The sequence below is a fragment of the Acinonyx jubatus genome, chromosome B1 (genome assembly GCF_027475565.1).
Source record: "Acinonyx jubatus isolate Ajub_Pintada_27869175 chromosome B1, VMU_Ajub_asm_v1.0, whole genome shotgun sequence".
In the NCBI taxonomy this organism is placed as follows: domain Eukaryota; kingdom Metazoa; phylum Chordata; class Mammalia; order Carnivora; family Felidae; genus Acinonyx; species Acinonyx jubatus.
In genome coordinates this window covers 47,633,670-47,657,697 of record NC_069382.1, presented here as the reverse complement: position 1 = coordinate 47,657,697, position 24,028 = coordinate 47,633,670, and the positions used below count along the sequence as shown (strand labels likewise).

The 24,028-nt window shown below is 45.5% G+C and overlaps 1 protein-coding gene across 1 annotated transcript in view; it reads right to left on the bottom strand.

Annotated features, from left to right (window-relative positions):
- The window catches only part of EPHX2 (epoxide hydrolase 2), a 77,283-nt gene that overhangs the window by 22,824 nt on the left and 30,431 nt on the right, over positions 1–24,028 (bottom strand). The window contains exons 7-12 of the mRNA XM_027070138.2: positions 21,595–21,690; positions 20,973–21,051; positions 18,317–18,351; positions 12,269–12,295; positions 9,745–9,830; positions 5,832–5,943 (exon numbers count right to left, since the gene is read on the bottom strand). Of these exons, the coding sequence (XP_026925939.1) occupies positions 5,832–5,943; positions 9,745–9,830; positions 12,269–12,295; positions 18,317–18,351; positions 20,973–21,051; positions 21,595–21,690 (435 nt within the window). The remainder of the gene's footprint in view (positions 1–5,831; positions 5,944–9,744; positions 9,831–12,268; positions 12,296–18,316; positions 18,352–20,972; positions 21,052–21,594; positions 21,691–24,028) is intronic.

Below are 24,028 nucleotides of genomic sequence, written 5' to 3'. Positions count from 1 at the left end.
GTGGCCGTGGGATCGAGCCCCACGTTGGGCCTCATGCTGAGCATGGAGCCTGCTTGGGATTCTCTCTCTCTCTCAATAAATAAATAAATAAACATTAAAAAAATAATAATCTTGAGGATGTTAAGCTAAAGTGAAATAATCCAGACACAAAAAGACAAATACTATAGGCCTCCGCTTCTATGAGGTACCCAGAGTAGTTAAATTCAGAGACAGAAAGTGGAATGCTGGTGCCAGGAGCTGGAGGGAAGAGGGAATAGGGAGGGAATCAGTGTTGCTTGGGTACAGAGTCTCATATCTACAAGACGAAAAAGTTCTGGAAATGGATGGTGGTGACGGCTGCACAGCAAAATGAATGTACTTAATGTCATTGATCTATACACTTGAAAAATGGTTAAGATGGTTAAGTTTTGGGATACGTGTATTGTTAAGTAGCAAAAATTCAACCAAGTATATTCTGAGATCTAATTGACTTTATTAATCGGTTCATGAATCAGGCAGTATCCCGTCTAGCAAGCAGAGGGGAGTTTCAAAGGGCAACAGAAAAGGAAAGGTTTGTAAAGGTAGAGAAGGATGGGGTGCCTGGGTGGCTCAGTCGGTTAAGCAGCCAACTTTGGCTCAGGTCATGATCTCACAGTCCGTGAGTTTGAGCCCCACGTCGGGCTCTGTGCTGACAGCTCAGAGCCTGGAGCCTGTTTCAGATTCTGTGCCTCCCTCTCTCTCTGACCCTCCCCCATTCATGCTCTGTCTCTCTCTGTCTCAAAAATAAATAAACGTTAAAAATAAATAAATAAAAAAGGTACAGAGGGAGTGGAAAGCAAGCAATTAGTAGCAGAGAATCCATTGTTTTAGGCAAGGGGGCCCTTCTAGGGGGAACAGAAGGGGACTCTCAGTGATTTCCTTGTGCTGACCAGGAAGTTCCCATGTTGACTAGTTAAAGGTTGCATTTGTGGGGGGTTGAAACTGCAGTCAGGCTGGGTATTGAGTGTTGGTTTAATGACCTGGAGACTTCACCTAAGGGATGCCATTTTGGGCTCGTGGTTTTCTTTTAAACAGTATTTTACCACAATATTAAAATTAATGAAAGGGCGCCTGGGTGGTTCAATCGTTTAAGCGTTGGACTCTTGATTTCGGCTCAGGTCATGGTATCACGGTTCGTGAGTTCGAGCCCCATGTTGGGCTCTTGGCTGACAGCACGGAACTTGCTTGGGATTCTCTCTACCTCTCTGCTCCTTCCCCGCTCACGCTCTTTCTCAAAATAAATAAACATTAAAAAAAGAAAATACAAAACAATGCTATTTTCACTAAAGTTTCTAAAGAAAATATTATAAAAAAATAAGTGTGTTACTTACATCAACATGGGCACATTATTTTTTTAATGAAATAAATATTTTAAATATATATATATATTTTAATGTTTCTTTATTTTTGAGAGAGAAACAGACCACGAGCAGAGAAGGGGCAGAGAGAGAGGGAGACACACAATCCAAAGCAGGCTCTAGGCTCCGAGCTGTCAGCACAGAGCCGGACGTCTGGCTCGAATCGACAAACCAGGGGCTCACGATCTGAGCTGAAGTTGGACGCTTAACTGACTGAGCCACCCAGGCACCCCAGTTAAATATTTTAAAATTTCAATACCTAGTAGGGCCAATACCAATAGATGTAACCCACATTAATTAGAGCTCTTTGAGGTCCTTAATAACTTTTAAGAGTGTAAAGGGGGCCTGGGACCAGAAAGTTGGAGAATCACTGCAGTGCAGGGAGCCTATTATCGGGGAGCCAGTCAGTGCCCTCCTTGATCCGCACCAGCAATCCCAGACCTGAACAGCTGCCCGGAGGTCATTCACTGAGGAGGATGGCTATGAGTGCCTACCATCATCTGGAAAATGGCTAGATTAGCCCCTTCCCTGGACCGGCAGCATTAGCGTCATGTACAATGACGCATAGAAATGAGAATGCTTTGATGCCAACACAACCCACTGAATCAACACTCTGGGGGGTGTGGTCTGGCGATCTGTGTTTTAACTAGCTTTCCAGGGGATCCTGATGCAGGCTGACGTTTGAGAATCGCCAGGCTAGAGAATGACAGAACAGGAGCTGTCAAAGCTGGGATAACCTCCTGGGGCACTTGATGTACATGAATCACCTGTGGGACCTTGTTAAAAAGTGGAGTCTTGGGCGCGCCTGGGTGGCTGTCAGTTAAGCAGCCGACTTCGGCTTAGGTCATGATCTTGTGGTTCGTGAATTCAAGCCCTGCGTCGGGGTCTGTGCTGACAGCTCAGAGCCTGGAGCCTGCTTCGGATTCTGTGTCTCCCTCTCTCTCTGCCCCTCCCCTGCTCATGCTCTGTCTCTCTCTGTCTCAAAGATAAATAAACATAAGAAAAAAAAATTTTTTTTTTAAAGTGGAGTCTTGTTGGGTAGATGGCAGAAGGGCCTGTGAGTCTGCATTTCTAGCAAGCGCTCGGGGGATGTCGATGTTGCTCCCTGCGCCTCACCTGAAACACCAAGCCCTTTGCTCCAGCAGCTCCTAGCTTGTACTCAATTCTGAAGGTTCTAATGGAAGCGAGGCAGGAACTCCTTCCCTGGGAAAGTGCATGCATACATTAAATTATGCGGGCAATTTCAAGGTGTTCCAGACCTTCTGAAACTCACCTTGAGGATTGCTGACTGCTTCATTAGGAAGTCTCTCACCTCAGGAAGTCTCTTATCTTGTATGATATTTATGGGAGATAAAGAACTTGCCTGGGTTAAGCACATTTCATATGCATCTTCAGCCATTTGTCCCCTCAGGCTGGTATGGGCCCCCCTCCCCCCTTCTCATATCCATCCACACAGATCCCATTCATCTTCCAGGGGCCAGTTCAAATGCCCCTCCTTTGGTAAAAAGTTAACTGTTTTCTTAGGAGTTCCCAGAGTAAGCTATGCCTCCATTACAGTCCTTTATGTCTGCCTTTTAAATATTTATTTTTGACAGAGAGAGAGAGAGAGAGAGAGAGAGAGAGAGAGAGAGAGAGAGAGAGAGAGAAAGAGCATGAGCAAGCACGAGTAGGGGAAGGTCAGAGAGAGGGAGACAGAGGATCCGAAGCAGGCTCTGCGCCGACAAGAGAGCCTGATGTAGGGCTCAAACTCTTGGAAGATCATGACCTCGAGATCATGACCTGAGCCAAAGTCAGATGCTTAACCAACTGAGCCACCCAGGCACCCGTATGCCTGCCTTATGCTTCAGTTATTTGTTCACTTGCCCGTTTAACCCTGAGGTTGTTACTCGTCTCTGCAACTGGCACCTAACAGGAGATGCAGAAGCATTTGCTACATGAAATAATGCCTGTTGATTCTTCATCAGAAACACTAGACAAAACATTTCTGACATTTACACACGTATGTAATGTTCGGGCCCTTCCCCCCACCACGGGGCACCTCTGTTTTACAGCAGACACAAGTCTTCTTATGCATGTTGCATTCAAAAGGAGGAGAAAGAAAAAGTTGAAAAGGTGGAAGAGAAAGAAGCGGGTGTGAAAGCCCATGTCCTCCTCCTCCCTCGGGATCCCCCATGTGGTGCAGCCTGGCAATTGGGGCCCAAGTGTCAAGGGTCTGGTGCCCACACCAGAGGCATGGGGTCTGGGTTAGGGAAGAAGGAAGAGGGTGAGAAGGAACTAGGAAGCATGGGGTGATGGCGATGGAAGGGCCTGTGGGGTGGGGTCCTCTGGGCACACAGAAGGCCACGGGAGGGGGTTGGGCTCTTGGGGGTGGGTGCCAGGCAGAGCCAGAGATTGAGAAAGGGTCAGATAAGAGACAAAAAAAAAAGAAAAAATCCAGACACCAGCTTCCCAATTCTGGGTAGGGCCCTGTTCCCTCCCCAGTTCCCAAAGGCCATGGCAGCTGCCACCGAGGCAGCTGAAACCAACACTTTGTTTCTCTCCCCACCTCGAGATCCTTCTCCAGTGTGAGATGCACAGGGGCCAAGCAAACACCTGGGAGAGGTGGCAGGCAGTACATTACACCTGAGACCAGGACTTGGACCTCTAGTCCAGCTGGAAGAATTTTCACAGGGCCATCTATGGCAACGAACCTACGAGGATTCTCTACGACTTTCGACATCAGCTACAGGCTCCAGGCGTATTGGCCAGTGCACAAGGACACTTAAACCTCCTTCCTGTCCCACTTGCCCAAGTCTCCTTCCAAACAGGGCAGTTCCCACAGTCCCCAACCTTCCCCTTCACTGTCTCCATCTTGTCCCCACCCTCCTGCTTCTCCCACCAAGGGGCACTGTTCCTGTTCCCCCTACCATCTGTCCCGGCCACACCATGTCTCCTCCTAATTCCTAGGAAATCCTAACCCCTAGTACCTCAGAAGGTTACAATATTTGGAGATGAGGTCTCTAAAAAGGTCATTAAAATGAGATCTTTGGAAGAGGCCCTCATCCACTGTGACTGGTGTCCTTATAAAAAGAGGAAATTTGAATGCAGAAACACATGTGCACAGAGGAAAGGCCATCTGAGGACACAGCAAGAAGAGGCCATCTACAAACCAAGGAGAGAGGCTTTAGAAGGAACCAACCATGTAGACACCTTGATCTTGGACTTCCAGCCTCCAGAACTGTGAGATAATCAATTCTATTATTTATGCCCCCCAGTCTATATAGTACTTTGTTATGGCGGCCGTAGCTAATACACCATCTAATCCATCCTCCAGTCAAGACTTCGTCAAACTAATTAAAGACACTTTGATTCAATTCGAGCAGAAGGGAGCTCACCACTTCCCACACTCTGGGCACAGTAGGGCCTGGCCTCAATGAAGAATGTGATACAGTGAGCATCTTTTCATGATGTTGCTGGAGGCTTCTGGTGTCTCACTGAATGTATCGGGTCATTGCCTGACTCGAAAAGTTCCTCTTCCAAGGCAGCATCTTATCAATTAAAATCATTCTTAAGAGAAGCGCTACTCGCCAAATTGAAGCCGGGATGTTTATGACCCTCGGTTGGAAATCGTACCTCCTGTGAGCAGCAGAAGGGCAAGGGCTAGGTGAGAAAAATGGGGAGATGCTCTTGGTACTCCTTATTAATTCAATCCATCCTCTCTCTTGAGAGTGTCAAGGAAATGTCCTTTATCCTCTCTGGAAGTACCCAGATGTAGCTGGACATTGGGGTCCAGAGTCCACAGTGGATGAGATGCAGGTGTCCCCCCACGTCCCCAAGATGAGGCCAGATGATGCTGGCTCACAATGCTGCTGTCAGCGAAACCCCCTGAAAGGTGGCAGTGACACCCCATCACAGGTATCACCCAAGCTCCAGGGAGCATCTCTGAAAGGCACCTTGGGCTTGCTGCACACGAGGTGATGCATAGAAACCTCCTCAAAGCACACGTGAGGCCTGGTGCAGGGATTTTAGGCTCTGGTGCTCCCTGTAATCACGAACCACACTCCTCAGCAAGTGAGGTATGAGGGCCCTGGCAAGAGTCCGGGAGCTGTCCCCAATAAGAGGAGGGCTTCAGCAGGCTCTCAGGCACAGAACTAAGAGACGGTGCCTTCCAGACCTGTGCTCAGCCCCCGACTCCACAATTTCAGAGAAATGGGAGAACCCACTGCGCCATCACCCCTACTCCCTGCCCCCCGCCACCCCAAACGCACACACACAGAAACGTGTCATCACCTGGAAAGGACCCGCTGGGCTGTGGAACCAGTTTCACCTGAGCCCAGGTATAAAACCATTTCTAACTAATGCCATGGGAAATTATCTGGCACAGAGAAAATCAAGTCAATGGGGAGATGGAGAGAGAAAGGGGAAAGAAGAACAAAAACCTTGCTGGGATCACTGCTCTCAGGAGCCCGAACTTACTGGTTCTTGGAAGTAGAGCTGGTAATCAAAAATAGGATTGGCTTTGATTTTCTCCATCATAGGTACACTGGGATCGGCTGGTATGAAGGGAGTATTCAAACTGGCCACTGCCCTGTGGAAAGAAGATACCAAGATGTAGACGTTGTAAGAAGACAGTATGTAAAAACCAGAAAGGACCTTACTATCAACACGAAAGCTCAGAGCAGGAAAGGGAGATGCATGAGATCTCATAACAGCAGTGTGGGGGAGAATGGGGTCAGCAGTCCAATTGCTTGACTCCCAGCCCGGCGGTTTTTTCCTCACTGAACTGAAGTATTTCTCACCTTCTTGCCTTAGACACAGACACACATACACACTGTGCGTGTCATGTCAACCTTGGTTAGATTATAGTTTTAAAAAATGCATTCATTTTGGGGCACCTGGGTGGCTCAACTGCTTAAGCGTCTGACTTCAGCTTAGGTCATGATCTCTGTTTGTGGGTTCGAGCCCCACGTCGGGCTCTGTGCTGACGGCTCAGAGCCTGGAGCCTCCTTCGGATTCTGTGTCTCCCTCTCTCTGTGCCCCTCCCCTACTCGCACCCTCTCTCTCAAAAATAGACGAGCATTAAAAACATTGTTTTCAAATGCATTCATTTTGCCTTCCTTCTTTTCCTCCCTTAACTCTGTGCTAATTTTATGCTGTGTACTAAGGGAGAGAAGATATAAAATCAATACTAGATGAGCTTATTATAATTTTAAAAAGCTAGACAAATATACCCATGACTATACTACAAGATGGACTGTGATATGAGCCATAAGACTAGCACAAGCACCACGGGAGTTCAAGGAGATGAAGAGTTTCTAAATTTGGGCATCACAGAAGATGTCATGCAAAAGCGAGCATTTGAACCTGGTTTTTAAGGGTCGGAGAGAGGAGGGGAGGGGAAATGATACTGTAAGGGAGACATCATGGGGTAGCATGAGCAAATTCTAGAAGCGGGCAAAGCTGGTGGCTGAGTTTGACAGGGCAAAGAATCTATGTGGCCAAAGGCAAGCGTTTAATGGGGCATCTTGTGAAATAAAGCCAGCAGGGCAACTGGGAGCCTAGACATGAAGGGCCCCGAATCTGGATTAGATGCTGCAGAAAACTAAGACAACCATGAGAGCTTCTGAGCAAAGGGGAGAGTAAACAAAAGTTGCAGTCAGGAAGTGATGAGTCAAGCAGGAATACACGACATGGATGCAGAGAGGGACACCAGAAAGCCAGGAGAGGGCCAGCACACTACACTATACACAAAGTCATCCGAGGGGAACGGGATGGCAGATGTGGGAATAAAAGAGATGGGTGGATTTGAGTGACCACAAGAAGGCAGGACTGACAAGCCGACCAGCACAATTAGTCTGGTGAAGTGATCCTGTGCCCACTGTGATCCTAAGGAAACTCCTTCCCAAAAGAGAAGCAGAGAAGAGAGAATATGTGAGGGAGATAAAAACTAGAAGGAACAGGATAAGCAGGACAATTGAAATAATCAGGGAAAGCAGTGGTGAGGCTTTCCCAGTACCAACAAACAGAAATACAATGTGAGCCACACGTATAATTTAGAATTTTCTATTAGCCACTTAAAACAAGTAAAAAGGAACACGTGAGATTAACTGAAAATATTTAAAATTTGAAATCTAATGCTGATTTAAATACTTAAATATTCAACCCAATATATTTAAAATATTAATCATTTCAACATGCCATCAGTATAAAAATTATTAATAAGATATTTTACCTTTTCTTTTTTTGCTATCAAGTCTTTGAAATCTGGAAGGTATTTCCTACATAGAGTAATCTCAATTCGAACCAGCCACATTTCAAATGTTCAATAGCCACCAAAGACAGTGCAGGTTAGGCTACAAAATAAGTTACCCTGATGTCTAAAGGTTTCCAATGTTATCACAGTGAACCTATTTTAAGCATAACTTAAATCACAAGTCAAGAAATTCTAGCTTTTGCTTAAAATTCTGAGCGGAATAGGATTTTCTTTTCAATTGCCTTGACATACAGTTTATTCCACATATAAAAAAATTATCATCACATGAGATGTTAGCATATAAATGCTGCTGCCAACTGCATTAAGATTGGAAAAAGCTAAACCACAGCCTCCTTTTGGGAGCAGAGTCTCTAGATAATTGTCACAGAAAGGATGTAAAAAGGTATTCTTGCAAACAAGTGAAGCAACTCTTACATTAAATAGATCCCTGCAATTTATCTCAGTAGAATCCCAAAACTAAGGATTTAAAGAAATATTCCACACTAAAGGTGGGTTTTCCCTTTTCATTCATTATCTGGCTAGAAATGTGAAGATCAATGCCAAAGATTTTTTTTTAAATTTTTTTTAAGTTTATTTATTTATTTGGAGAGAGATAGAAAGAGCACGGGTAGGTGAGGGGCAGAGAGAAGGAGAGACAGAATCTCAAGCAGGCTCTATGTCATCAACGCAGAGCCTGATGAGGGGCTCGAACTCATAAACTGTGAGATCATGACCTGACCTGCACCGAGATCGAGTGGGATGCTTAACCGACTGCGCCACCCAGGCACCACAATGCCAACAATATTCTTAAAAGCCAGCTTTGCCCCTGGAAGGGGGTCCTGGCTCCTTCCCTCTCCTCCAGGAATGCAGCAACAGGGCTGTTCTGATGAGCATAGATGGAAAAGGAGCAACTACTACCAAACTAATGACAGGATGGAGGCAGAACAATGAGAAGAGGAACAGGAATCCAGAGCATGCTTATGTATCCCAGACCTAATGTTCTTCTGGGCACAACTTTACTGGGCTCATATTAAATATTTTCAAAGTCTCACAAGAGAGAGACAGAGACTACGTTTAATAAAACAACAAGAAGGTGTTTCACTTCCTTCAAGGTAGAGATCATAAGCTTGTTGCTCTAGTTCCTTTTACCCCTTTCAAGAAACATCTAATACAGTCTACAGAGCAACTTTCTAGTGACCCAACTGCTAAGAACTGAGCTCTTATTTCAACTCTGAGTGAAAGAAAGGACAGAGAGAGAAGCTAATGAGATCAGAGGGACAAGAGTGCAAAAACTTTAAAAATATTTCAGGAAGTGTTTGATTCATGTTGGTCTTCGATATCATCCTACCATTTGAGCTGATGTTGAGCTGAACAAAGTTCTCCAGTGTTTCCATTATAAACTCAATGAAAGAAAAAGTGACTGGGTTAGTTAGGGAAATACAGACAGCTAAGGATGATGTTGATTTAATACGCTAAGATCCCAAGCTGAAATAGGAGGTCACACAACACGCTTTAACTACAGTTGCCAGCACAACTGGGGGATGGCTACAAAGACCACCTGGCTCTCTGGGTTCAAAATCTGTCCTTTGAAAGCTCCCGCGAATGCTCTGATGCCATTCTAAGAATGACTGTGAACGATGCGATGGTGGTCACAAAATGCCATTCTAACCTGATACCTGCACAGCATTTTGCAGGTTAAATAGTCAAAAGGAGTTACCATTACTATGCTATCGTTGAGGAAACCAAGGCCTAACGGGTGAAATGATTCATCACACAGCCAGTCATGGCAAAACTGAAAGGCACGTTTCCTACCTCCTGGTCCAGGGCTGAAGTTTCTCCTGGCACTCAGCTCTATGACCCCACCACCCTTGCTGCCTCACCCACTCCCCCCAAACATCTACATTCTCCTACATTCCCAATGGCTACCCAGGCCCTGAGTTATCTGTCTCATTACTGGTAACTGGGACAGGTCTTGCTTCCTAAGACATTAACTCATCAATGGGCACTAAGAAGTTACATGTTGCCTTCCCAGATAATCTATTTGTCTCAACAAGTTGACTGCAGTTCAAGACCTGAGGAAGGATTCTAACAGGAATTCAAGTCCAAACTCTGGGCCAAATTCTGCGGCCTAATTACCTCACTCTCTCCGGATAGAAGACAGCCATGTTCCACACCAGCATGCCTCCCCAGTCGTGGCCAATGAACACTGCTTGAGTGATCCCCTAGTGAAGGATAAAGACATGAGCTGAATGTGGGCAGGTTTCTGGGATGGGATGCTGAGAGCCCAATGCCTTGTGCTCCCTGGAGGCCCAAACCCTCGTCTGGCAATCCTTTCCTTCACTTTCTAGGACCTGTCCTCTACTGACCACGCAGTAGCTCCCCCAACGTCCACCCTCTTCAGGCCTCCCTTCCCACACACCAGCCCCACAGAGCCTCTGCAGATGACTGGTCTCCTACATTTTCTTAGAACACTAAGGCCACTGGCCACAAATCCTCTCCCTCTCTACCTTCCCTCAAATCAAAGTGTGTTTCACCTCTTTCTCTACTTTTTGTCTTCAAGTTAGTATGACTTACCTCCCTGTGTTCCATGTTCACTTTTCACTGAGTGACTGTGATTCTCTCCCCATTCTTTTGGGATCTTCCCTCCCTTAACCAACCACTAAAACGTCAGAGACATCTTTAATCCCTCTCTCTCTACCTGCGTCTTCCTTTCTTCTGCTGCTGCTAACAATGGATGACAACAGCTCCCTTTTATTGAGGACCTCCTAAGACAGGCGCTGTGTGTAGCATGTGCACCCATCGTCTGGAATTCTCCCAATAACCTTCGAATACACGTTTTACAAATAGGAAGACAGGCTCGCAGTTGTTAGGCCACTTGCCCAAGGCCACATGGATGGTAACTCAGACCCAAGCTTCCCCAGCTTAAAATCAGGCTCACCCCTCCACCCAGCCCTGCTGGCCCCAGTCAGCCACATGAGGGCCCTTCATCTTGAAAAGCAGCTCCCTGCCTCAGCTCCCTTGCCACACTTTTGTCTTGTGTCCAACTTCCCAGTGATCCATGCCAGTCATCTGCCTGGCGACCTTCCTAAGGCCCCACAACTTGGCTTCTTCCCTGCTACCCCTGAGTCCACTGAAACTTCCCTCTTAAAGGCTATTAATCACTGGTAACAGTTTTTTGCCCTCTCAGCTCTCACTCTTCTGACTGTTCTGCAGCATCAGACATTTCCTTTAAAATGTTCTTCCCTGGGCCTCTGTGACTCTATGCTTTCCAGGTTCTTTTCTCACTCACTGAGTCTACCCCCTCCTCTTCCTCTCTCACAGGAGTTACTTCATGGCTCAGCTCTCAGACCTGTCCTTGGGAACCCATCTACTACTCTAATGGCTTCAGCTTCCACCTCCAGGTGGCGGGTAACCTCCTCACCAGCAATGGGCCCAGCTTCCTTCCCGCATGTCCCAGTAATGCCTGGGCTGGGGAGGGACACCCAGCCCAGCGGCCGACAACCACCGGGGCTCTCTTCCAACAATCAGAGTAAGAGACTTTCTCAGCCGGATGGAAATCTTCTAGAGTTGGAACTGGGGTGGCCACACCGGGCCATGTCCTCTTAGATGTCCCTCCCCCTCATTCTCAAAAGGTCCAAAGCTGATTCTACGGGACCGAGAATCTGCAGAGGGCGAGGACAGTGACACCTTTGCCTCGTTTCCTACAGTGGCTGGCACCATGCCTTGCTGCCCAACTGGAACCCCTGGGTCATCTTGAATTCTCCTCCTGACTCTCATATCCAACAAACAGGCACTAAATGTGCCGTTTTGGGGTTCTCTCTTCGATACCCCTCCACGGTCACTGTCCTGGCTGAGCCCTTCTCCGCCTCAGTCTAGGTCCTGCTGTCCTCATCCTGCCACTGTGACCTAATTGAGGACAGGGAAAGCGTACTACCTAACTGCGATCTCAAACTTACACAAGTAAAAAGCAGAAGCATAGTCTCAGATCACCACCATTGATCTGCTTTGTGTTTGACATTCCACATGATGTTAAATGAAGGAATTTGACTTCAGGTCTTTCCAAAGGGATAGATATACGGTTTTAAAAGTTGTGAAATATCAGCCTATAGGATATTTCCCAAACTTCTTGACACAAAGCTCTTGACACTGGCTCAAGGCCAAAAGAAGTATCCTGGAAAATGCTTTTCATGAAAAAAAACAAAACAAGCTTGGCTCTACACTGTTCTCCATTCTGCCATCTCTGTGTCTATACTTCCTCCTGAGCACCTACCCTGCCTCCCACTGTCCCCGAAGTGTCATTCCTGCCCTTGCCACTCTCCTTGAGGGTTCTAACAGCTGACACCTTTGACAGTTCCATCTTTGGGGCGCCCAGGTGGCTCAGTCGGTTCAATGTCTGACTCTTGATTTCGGTTCAGGTAATGATCTCACTGTTGTGGGATCAAGCCCTGCGTCAGGCTCTGTGCTGGGTATAGAGCCTACTTGAGAATCTCTCTCTCTCTCTCTCTCTCTCTCTCTCTCTCTCTCTCTCCCTGCCCCCCCCCACTTTCCCTCTGCCCCTTCCTCACTCTCTCTCTCTCAAAACACAAACAAAACAAAGGTACATCTTTAATTGCCCACACAAACAGAATTCTCCAGAGATCAGTTTAAAATAATGACTTACCAACTTATCCAGGAAGGTTACCATCTCCTAAGAAAGAAAAGACAAAAAATCAGAAATTGTATACACCCACCTCAGCTGCTTCAATATTAGAATTACTGTATCAGCCTTTTTATGGGCTATATTGTGTCTTCCCCAAATTCACATGTTGAAGCCCTAACATCACCCCTACCCCAGGACCTTGGAATGTGACTGTATTTGGAGACAGGGGCATGAAAGAGATAAGTTAAAATGAGGTCATCAGAGTAAGCCATGATCCAAGTTGGCCAGTGTCTTATAAGAGCAAAAGGTCTTGGGGCGCCTGGGTGGCTCAGTCGGTTAATTGTCTGGCTTCAGCTCAGGTCATGATCTCACAGTCTGCGAGTTCGAGCCCCGCATTGGGCTCTGTGCTGACAGATCAGAGCCTGGAGCCTGCTTCGGATTCTGTGTCTCCCTCTCTCTTTGCCCCCCACCCCCCTCCCGCCCATGCTCTTGTCTCTCTCTGTCTCAAAAATAAATAAAAACATTTTTAAAAATTAAAAAAAACAAAAAAAACAAAAGGTCTCGACACAGACACGCACAGAGGAAAGCCCAAGTGAAGACACAGGGAGAAACGGCCACTAACAAGGTTCACATGAAACCCTGCTGACACCTTGATCTCGAGCTGGATGGGCTCCAGCCTCCAGAATGGCGAGAGAATAAATTTCTGTTGTTTAAGCCTCCCAGTCTGTGGTACTTGGTTATGGCAGCCTGAGCACACGTATACAACGTTCAGTCATTTCCCTCGCTTGTGAGTTCTCTCCCTTCCCCTTCCAGCATCCTCTCAGTAACCAGGCTGGCCTCAGATGAACACAGTGAATTATTCAGGGTATGCTGGTGCACATCCCTAACTGGGCAACATCCATCGTAAGACAGAAACCATGCCTTCTTCCCGGGAGAAAGAAAAGGGAAGAAAACTGCTGTGCGGAGGGCTGGCTGCTTGCCTTGCCCCAGGACAGTGAGCTCCTGCCCCTTGTCCCGCAGCACACATGGGGGCTCCTGGCCACAGCCGCCAGCAAGCTCGGGGTCTGGAAAAGGGGTCTAAGATGTGTGGAGGTGCTGGAGATGAGGGTCATCCAGAATCAGGATTTGGGGATGCCATATTGGGCCAGGTACAAAATGAGCAAGCAGGGGAATCCTGCTGGGGATGGAGGGAGGGTAGGACAGAGCAGAGGTGTAGACAGAATGAATCAAGAGACCTGACGTGCCATTCAGCCCCTGCAGAAAGCCACACCACCTTCCGGCTTCCCCACCTCACTCCTCCTATATGGTCCCATCTAACTTGTCAACGCTACCCCCTATTTACCTGAGCCTGTGCTCTGCTTGCTATAATTAAAGAGTCTATGGAGCTCTATCTCTGGAGCCCTAGCTTGGCCACTCAATTCACGTCCTTCCCCCTCACGCATCTGTATGTCCACTCTACAGATGAGGTAGCTGCGGCTCACAGCGGCCAAATGGTCAAATGCAGCCAAGGCCAACACGGCTAGTCAGGCAGAACTGGGACTGATTCCAAGTCTATCTGATTTCAAAAACTTAACATCAAGGGGCGCCTGGGTGGCTCAGTCAGTTAAGTGTCTGACTCTTGATTTTAGCTCAGATCCTGATCTCACAGGTCATGGGTTTAAGCCCTGTGTCAGGCTCTGCTCTGACAGCACAGAGCCTGCTTGCAATTCTCTCCCTCCCTCCTTCTCTCTCTCTCCCTCTCCCGCTTGTGCTTCCACTCTCTCTCTCTCTAAGTAAATAAACATAAAAAAAATTCAACATCAAAGACTTCAAAGCTATCCTGGTTTGCCCTGTGGACCAACAGCGTTATTTAAAATTTTTCCAGTCCCTTGATTCCTCCCCCCTACCAATTGAGAAGTCCCTAATTTGTTTTTGATTCCCTAGATCACTGCCCTCACTGGAGGCTGCGGAGATTTGCACCATAAAAGTTTGAAGACTTAGAAAATAAATGTGATTGTATTTCCCTCGCCTCCTGTTTTAGGTGCTTCCAAAATGAAAGGCGAGCTTTTTTTCCTTCTCTGGGCAAGGCCTATCTTTTGTTCTTCTACACTAAGCTAGGAGATGGAAACTTCAGGATAGAAGGATAGCATGATAGAAGACAAAGGGCTTCCCACAGAGCCCTAAGAGCATTAAAAAGTGTTCAGTTATTCTCCACTGTGGCCTCAGTTCCGATGGGGACATCCACCAAATGGGAACATCCTTTTTGGCGGGGTTGGGGGACACACACAGAGTTCTGCATTCTTCAAAGAGAAAGAATGTTAAAGGTTTTCTGGCTCCTTTTGCTACCCCAGCTCCCAAGCCTGCCCAGAAATCCCGGGGTCACAGTGACAACCTCACTAGGTAGGGAACAGAGGGCAAACCCCTCCCTGTTCCCCTGAAGAACGTGGAAAGCAAGTGCAGATGACAGGTTCCATTGGTTAAAATGTGCACAATTTGTTGTTGTTTTCTTTTAATGTAGATACTCAGTACTGTTATAATTAGGTCATTAGTTTAATGGTTTTTATTTTCATCTTTCCCCCCAAAGACAGGGGAACGATTATTGGAAGGCACCATACTATGTTGTCAGAAAGTTTCATTATGGACTGAATGTTTGTGTCCCTCAAAATTCACATGTTAAAGCCCTAATCCCCAGTGTGATTATATTTGAAGATAGTGTCTTTACAGAAGTAATTAAGGTTCAGTGAGGTCACGAGGGTAGGGTCCTGATCAGATAGGATCAGTGTTCTTATAAGAGACACCAGAGAGCTTCTTCTTACTTTGCAATTAACCACAGAGAGACTGAAGATTAGTTCAGTGTTATTTCCACATCCTACTCTTAAAAAGAAAATCAGACCTAAAATGGGATCACTTAGGTAAAGGCCCCAAGTCAGAAAACCAACACTCAATACACAGTCTGACTGCAGTTTCAACCTCCTATAAATGTAACCTTTTTAAAAAAATTTTTTTTAATGTGTATTTTTGAGAGACAGAGAGAGCATGTGAGTGGTGAAGAACCAGAGAGAGAGGGAGACACAGAATCCAGGGCAGGCTCCAGGCTCCGAGCCGTCAGCACAGAGCCCCACACGGGGCTCAAACCCAGGGACCACAAGATCATGACCTGAGCCGAAGTCGGTGCTTAACAGACTAAGCCGCCCAGGCACCCCTAAATGTAACCTATAACCAATCAACATGGGAATTTCCTGGTCAGTACCCTTTCCGTTCCCCTTAGAAGGGCCACCTTGCCTAAAACAATGGATTCTCTGCTAATAATTTCCTTCTTTCCACTCCCTCTCTACCTTTAACAATCTTTTCTGTAGCCCTTTGGAGTGAGTTCCCCTCTACTTGCTAGATGGAATGCTGTCTGATTTATGAATCGATTCATAAAACCAAATAGATCTTTATAATTTACTTGGTTGAATTTTTGCTATTTTAACACCACAAAACTAAGAATCACACTCAGATCAGGAGGGGTCTCGAGAACATGAAGTACATCCCTCTGACTGCATCTTATACTTGATAGCACGACCTGGAAAGGTTAAATGACTTACTCAAGGTCAAACACAATGAAAGGGGCAACTGGGTGTGGATAAGCCTCTCAATGTTATTGCTATGTTGCATTCCAACACCCCTAATTTGGAATCCTAAGACTACAGACACACAGAGAATACGTTCATGGTTCCCTAAAGGTACTTATTCGAAAAAAAAATTTTTAATGTTTATTTATTTTTTGAGACAGAGAGGGAGGGAGGGAGGGAGGGAAGGAAGGAAGGGGGGAGGGAAGGAGAGGGGTAGGGTAGAGAGAGAGGGAGACACAGAACCTGAGCAGTCTCCAGGCTCTGAGCTGTCTGCACAGAGTCTGATGCAGGGCTCAAACCCATGAACCATGAGATCATGACCTGAGCCGAAGTCGGACACTTAACAGACTGAGCCACCCAGGCGCCCCCTAAAGATACTTATTCTAAAACAAATAGCAGTTGTATGATGAACTGGCACATACATTTAAGGATTTGTGATTAAGGAAAAAAAAAAGTTTTCAATATATTTGGGGGGGGTGTAGTTGAGAGAAGGATTTTTGTGGGCACTTGAAGATAAGCAGTATATGGCTCTTTATTCAGTTTCTTATATTTAAAGTTTATGCAGGTAATTTTTTAAAAAAGATTACATAGAGGGTTTTAAAAAAAATTTTACATTATAAATATTGTGCTGATAATTTTTCAAATGACAGCTTTATTGAACTATGACTCATATACCATAAAATTCACCTGTTTAAAATAAACAATTCAACAGAGTTTAGTGTAGTTACAGAGTTGTGAGATCACCACTGCTATCTAGTTACAGAACATTTCATCATGCCAAAAAGAAACCTTGTACCCATAAACAGTTCCCCATTTCTTCTAGCCCTTGGCAACCATTAATTTCATTTCTGACCTCTTCTGGAAATTTCTCCCAAATGGAATTATACAGTACGTGGCCATTTGTGACTGGCTTATCTTAGCATAATGTTTTTAAGGGTCATTCATGTTGAAGCATGCATCATGATCTCATGCCTGTTTATGGCTGAATACTATTCCATTGTATGGATATGTCACATATTTTTTATCCATTCATCAGTTATTGAACATTGGGGTCGTTTCCACTTTTTGGCTTTTGTGAATAATGCTGCTGTGAACATTCACGTCCAGGTTTTTGGTGGACATATTTTTTTAAAATCTTTTGTGTGAATACCTAGTAGTGGACATACGAATGACTTTTAAAGGGTGGAGTTGGAGGACAGGAGCCTCACATTTTATCTTGTTTGTTTTAGTAAAAGAATTGCCTTCTTCTGGAAGGCAATTATGTCAAACAACCCGATGTATCTGTCTTAAGAACCAATTTTGACACAAAGAAGTAGGGGTCCAGTTAGGGGACATCAGGGGGATGGGGAGAACCCACCCCCCTCCCCACAGGGTCGCTGTGGAGATCTTGGCAGGATTTCGGGGGAGATATGAGCAAGATCAGAAGTGGCAGAGTGAAAGAGGTAAAGACTCAGAAACTGAGGAAGGAAGGACAACCCCAACTGGAAAGTAAGATTTTATCAATGCTCCTCTTCTAAGGCACCAAAACCTATGTGTGGGCCTGGCTGGGAAGAGATCCAAACAGAGCCAGGACTCCTAGATGGAGCCTTCTTGTAATTTTAGCATCAGCAGCAGCATCACCAGCTTTCCGGCCAACCAAGAGGCTATTTCTTCCCCTTGGCTCCCCCAGCTAAGGCTCCCCACCTTGCTTTTCCCAAGGGCTGATGGAGCCTTGGGGCACAGTCTCCTCACCTCAGCCTTGGCTTCCTCTTGCAAGCCCTGAAATGAGGGTCCCCTCCCTGATGGTGCTTACACTTCACCTAGAATAGGAGCGCCATTACAGTCACCAATCCACACGCTAACTCCCTAGGTCTGGCCAACAACATCTTTACCAAAATAATTTTTAAAACCTTCAGGATGGAGGGTGCCTGGGTGGCTCAGTCGGTTAAGCATCCCACTTCGGCTTAGGTCATGATCTCGCGGTTCGTGAGTTTCAGCCCAACGTCGGGCTCTGTGCTGACAGCTCAGAGCCTGGAGCCTGCTTGGGATTCTGTGTGTGTGTCTTTCTCTGTCCCTCCCCCACTGGTGCTCTGTCTCTCTCTCTCACAAATAAACATTAAAAAACATTTTCTTTTAAATAAAAAAAATAAAAAATAAAAAATAAAATCCTCAGGATGGCAAGGTGAGTTGGGGAGTGGCTACGAGGAAGGCCGTGGGAGCTGTGGCAGAGGTCAGACCTGGCTCTACTAGCTGTTGACCTCAGGCAATTACTTCACCTCCTGGTGACTCAGTTTCTTCTTCCACCAAATGTTGGAAGATATACAGTAAATGTCGGCTATCATTTTGAAATACCATCTTAACTGTCAGTAAGATTGTATACCCAAATGCTGTAAAACGCTTTCCTAGGGTTTAATGAATACCCATACTTCTATCTGGTATCAGTGAAAACACCAGGACAGAAAAGATGTTACAAATGTTACCCAAAGATCTTCCTTACCTTGCATAACACTTCCAAGGAATATTCTTCTATTTCTGCCATTAAAAATAAAGACAATTAATTAACATACTTGAAAATTACCAACAAACTAAGAGGGCCCCTTTGCCAAAAAAATATATACCTTATTAAATCTTTAGATTGCTGTAGTCTACTTGTTTATTTTTGGTTTTGTTTCCTGTGCTTTTGGGGTCACGTCCATGAAATCACTGTCAAGGTCAATGGCACAAAGCTTTTCATTTATGCTTTCCTCTAAGAGTTTTAGTTTCGGGTCTTACATTTAGGTCTTTAATCCATTTTGAGTTGATTTTTGTGTATGGTGTAAGGTAAGGGTCCAGTTTCATTCTCTTGCATGTAGATATACAATTTTCCCAGCATCACTGGTTGAAGAGACTGCCCTCTCCCCTAGGGTATGTTCTAGTCACCCAAGTCAAAGATCAGCTGACAGTTCATGCATGGATTTATTTCCAGGCTCTCTACTCAGTTCCATTGGCCATATGTCCGTCTTTATACCAATACCACCTTGTTTTGATTACTGTAGCTCTGTAATATATTTCGAAACCAGGAAGTATGAGTCCTTCAGCTTTGTTCTTTCTAAAGACTGATTTGACTATTACGGTTTTTTTGGTGGATCATATGAATTGTAGAATTGTTTTTTCTATTTCTGTAAAAAATGCCATTGGAATTTTAAATAAGGATTCCACTGAATCTATAGATCACTTTGGGTAGTACGAGCATTTTAATAATAATAGCAATTCCAGAAAGCAAAAAAGAAAAAGAAAGAAAGAAGAGAAAACAGAAGAAAAAAACTATTGAATAAATAATTCAAGAAACCTTCCAAGAACTAAAAGATATATGTACCCAGAAAAGTGGATGAAAAGAGACCCAGATCATGGTATATAACATCATAAAATTTTAGAACACAGCAAGATAAATAAAAAGATCCTAAAGGTATCAAGGGTGAGGAAAAAGAAAACGGTCACATAGAAAGCCTCACAGATCAGAATGGCATGGGACTTTTCACTAGCAACAAGGGAAGAGAGAAAATAGCAGGATAACGGAGTCACGGTTTTAAAGGAAAATAATGTGTTATTTAAAATCTATTGCCAAATGATATGAAGTTTACATACAAATGATCTGCAATGTATTTGTATGCATTCCATATCATCATGCTTGGCTTTAGAACTCACGTTGTGTATAATCTTTAGCAACGGTTAACGTGTAAATTATTATTTTCTTAAAAAAAATTATAATTAGGGTATGTATAAGTCCCAATTCATCCAGAACAGTTCAGTTTGTGTTTCTTTTAATAGTGTTCTAGCCTGAGTGATAAATTAATTACTAAGTTACGCCTAGGGGATTCAGGGAAGATCATAATAGAGATGAATAAAAATAAATATCTTAATAATTAAATTGGTGGGGGGGGGCCCTTAAATGTCTTTCCTGGGTGTTTGGACTAGAAGCTTTCTTTTTGTTAAAAGTGCCTCTGCACCACTCAAGAGGCAGTGAGTCGATACCATGACAATTAGGGAACAATCATGGAGGCACTCGACTGGTGGTCACCTGAGGGCCAGTTCATGTCAGCTGGATTCAAACTCGACACAATAGGCTTGATGTGAACACGGGGGAGGCAGTTCAGGGAAGGGGTGGTGAGCAGCTTGTTTGGTTCACTGAGCTGCTATGGCTAATAGCACGGCTGGCACCGGGAGGGACAGGGATTCTGCCGCAGGCCTGGCTGTAACACGTTCCTGTCCCCACCTGGGGAGCTTAACAGTTTGGGGCTGAGAACCCCTCTGAAACTGATAAAGCAGTAGACTCCCTCACCCCAGGCAAGTGTTCATAAATCCACACATAGACTCGGGTTCATAGGCCCCTGATGCCCATCCTTAGATAGGCTCCATCTGGGATCCAGAGACCCTGGGTTAAGAATTTGGCCTACCAATTACCGTCTGATCCAGCAGTTCCACTTCTGGGTATACACCCCAAAAAACTCAAAGGAGGAACTCAAGCAGATACTGCATACCCATATTTGTAGCAGCATTATTCTACATTAGCCAGAAGGTGGAGGCAACACAAATGGCCATTGATGAATAGATGGATAAACAAAATGTGATCTATAGTTACAATGAAGTATTATTCAGCCTCCAAAAGGAAGGAAATTGTGATATATGCCACAATGTGGATGAATCTTGAAGACATCATGCTAAGTGATATCAGCCAGTCACAAAAGGATATATATTGTATGATCCACTTAGAGATGACTGGAGTAGTCAAATTCATAGATAGAGAGAAAGGTAGTTGCCAGGGGCTAGGGAAAGGGGAATGGGGAATTAGTGCTTAAGGAGTACAGAGTTCTGCAAGATGGAAAAAGTTCTATAGCTGGATGGTACATCCTATGCCCTATATCCTCCCAGACCAGTGGGAGACTTCCTCAGGGCATAGGCCATTGGGTTTCTTGTGTTCTTTCAGGTAATGCAGAGCAGGGATATCTGAGCCCAAAGTGCACAGACACAGATCACTGAAGGAGAGAGGAAGGGCAAAGTCAGACCCCCTTGAAGGGCTGCTTGCTCCAACGTGGGCCCAGGGAAAGTCAGTGCAGTTGGAGAGCTCAGGCAGAAGGCATAACCAACACAGGACAGCTGTGAGACAGCTAACCTACCAGGAGGAGCAGACGACTCTCCATAGCCTTTCATATCCAGAGCTAGCACCCGGAAACCCGCCTGAGCCAGAGCAGGGATCTAGAAAACAAACAGTTCAGGTACACTCAAGTGCGGCCTCATCAGTCTTTTGCCGACACTCCTTCTTTCTTCCTTCTATCCCCGTTCTTGTAAATGGTTCAACTCAAAGCGCCATGTGGCACTATCTGGAATCACCACCACGAGGCTGGAACAAGCCCACCTGGATAGGGCGGCCATGCACAGTGGTAGGGCTCGTATACTGCATCTAATGCTACATCTAAGCATTTTTCTTAGCATAGCACAGATCTTGCAGATTTCTATATTCATTACAAAGGCTTCCCAGCAGGTGGCATAAAGTGTCTGGAAGAATCTGCCTTTTTCTAATCTGCAAAAGTGGCATATGGGGCTAGCATAGCTCTGAGGTCTGGCCCTGACTCTGGCCCCAACACTTCTGAGGTATCACATGGTCACACGTTCAAGACGATGCTCCACTGTTAAGTTTTCAGCTTCTTAAGGGCATTCTACTCTAGGCCATACCACCTAGACTTTCCCCTCCCTTCCCCTCCCCCTGGCTGGGGCGTACCTTCCCCCAGTTTCCTTTACCTGGTACCTCCAAGAGAACCAGCTCTCAGGAAATCCATGGCACAGGCACACGGCAGGACCGGAGCCCAGCTCCACAAAATGCATACGCACCCCAGGCTGTAGAAAAGAGAGGTGAGCGGGTAGTGACCACAGCACCAGGCTGGGCAGAACCAGGTACGCCTTCTGCAGGCTGCCCCAGGCCATCTCAGTGTATTGCCAGACCTCACATGGCCCAGTTTGCTCAGCTTAAGACCCCAGTGCTAGAAGATGTTCAAGAAGACAACTGGCCAAAGTGCATTAAAAACAGGCAGCTTTCCTAGGCACATAGGAAGCCTGAAAAGAAGGTTATAATGTTGGAAAGAAGAACAAAACAACTCGGCCTTCCTCCCTGAAAGGCCCTCATACCGTCAGAGTTTCTGGTACTGTTTGACAGGTCTTGGGTATTTTAAACTGGGCTGATTTTGTGCACAGTGTAATATTCATGTTAACATACAGAATACCAGGATTGATTTGTTAAAAATTGTTTATCTTTTTTTTTTTTATTTATTCATTTTGCAGGGAGGGGAAGAGAGAAGGAGATAGAGAATCCCAAGCAGGCTCGTGCTGTCACTGCAGAGCCTGACACGGGGCTTGAACCCATAAACCATGAGATCACGACCTGAGCCCAAACCAAGAGTTGGGCATTTGGGGCACCTGGGTGTCTCAGTTGGTTAAGCGTCCAACTTTGGCTTAGGTCATAACCTCACGGTTCGTGGGTTCATGCCCTGTGTCTGGTTTTGTGCTGATATCTCAGAACCTGGAGCCTGCTTCGGATGCAGTGTCTCCAGCTCTCTGCCCCTCCCCTGCTCATGCTCTGTCCTTCTCTCTCTCTCTCAAAAATGAAAAAGTGTTAAAAAAAAAAAAAAGAGTTGGGCATTTAGCCAACAGAGCCATCTAGATGCCTCTAAAAATTATTTATCTCTTGGATGTAAAGTCTTTTTCAAGCTTTGCTAACTTCTTGTCCTTTCTGGGCTCTGTGTGTCAGAGGCTGCTAGAGCTCTGTATCTGTGTTCTCTTCTCCCTGGGACCTGACAGCATCTTCCAGACCTCCCCCACTTCCTCGCAATGGATGTGGTCATGTGGCCAAGTTCTGGCCAAAGGTATATGAGTCGGAGAAGTATGTGCTACATCCTGGGCCCGTATAACCCTCCCACACTTGGTCCTCCTCCTTTTCCTATCTGCTCCTGGATAGTTAGGGCCTCAAGAAAGTGAGAGCCAGCAGAAAGAAGGAGCCTGGCTGCTTGAACAACTGCATGGAGAACACCCACTCCTACCCCACACTGGACTGCTCTGCAAGCAAGAAAACAAACTTGGTGTTGGGCCACTGAAACCTTGAACCTACTGAACCTACTTCAATCATTATCGTGTGGTCTAAGCACACGAACTAAAGCAATATGGAGTCAAAGTGCTCTATTTTCCCCCAAAGTATGTGTCTCCAACTTTCTAATGGAAAGAAATGAGAAAAATAAGCTTTGCATCTAGAAATTCACTTGAAGCAATTCTATTTAGCTGCATCTCCGATTACTCCAAACTCCGTGTTCGAAACTGGAAGTTTCACTCATGATTCCCAAGGAGTTATTTTGCTCGAGAAAGCATTTGGCTGGCATTTCACATACTCCTTCATGGTCTACAGTCTTATCAGAATATGTTCCATAGTGTTCCGGTTGGTACTTGGCAAAGGGAAGGATTTAACTTGAAATTCTATACTCCTTATATTGAAAAATGTTCTAGTACTGATGTCCAGTGAAATGATCTTTTTTTTTTATATTATTTATATTTTATTTTTCCTCCCTTTATTTTTCCTCCCTTCCCCTCCCGCCATGGTCTTCTGTTAAGTTTCTCAAGATCCACATATGAGTGAAAACATGGGGTATCTTTCTCTGACTTATTTCTCCAGTAAAATGATTTTTTTAAAACATTTATTTATTTTTGAGACAGAGAGAGACAGAGCATGAACGGGGAAGGGTCAGAGAGAGAGGGAGACACAGAATCTGAAACAGGCTCCAGGCTCTGAGCTGTCAGCACAGAGCCCAACGCGGGGCTTGAACTCACAGACCGCGAGATCATGACCTGAGCTGAAGTCGGCCGCTTAACCGACTGAGCCACCCAGGTGCCCCTAAAATGATCTTAATCTGCCTCTGTTGTAAGTGAAGCCTAACTCAAAGGCCCCCTCTCGCTGCTTCGTATTTGACTGAGTAGCCCAGCAAACGCACGTACTTTCCCATCCTTTACGTGACATGTTAATAAAATTACCAGAAAGCCAGAAAATGAGAAAGATCGAACCCAGGCTGGACTGCACCAGCATTCAGGGAAGATACAAGGAATAGCTCTGCCCCAGAAGTGGCCGCCCCAGGCCTTTAATTTGGAGCGAAGACAGAGGGGGTGATAAAGCAGCTCTGATCACACTCCTTTCAAG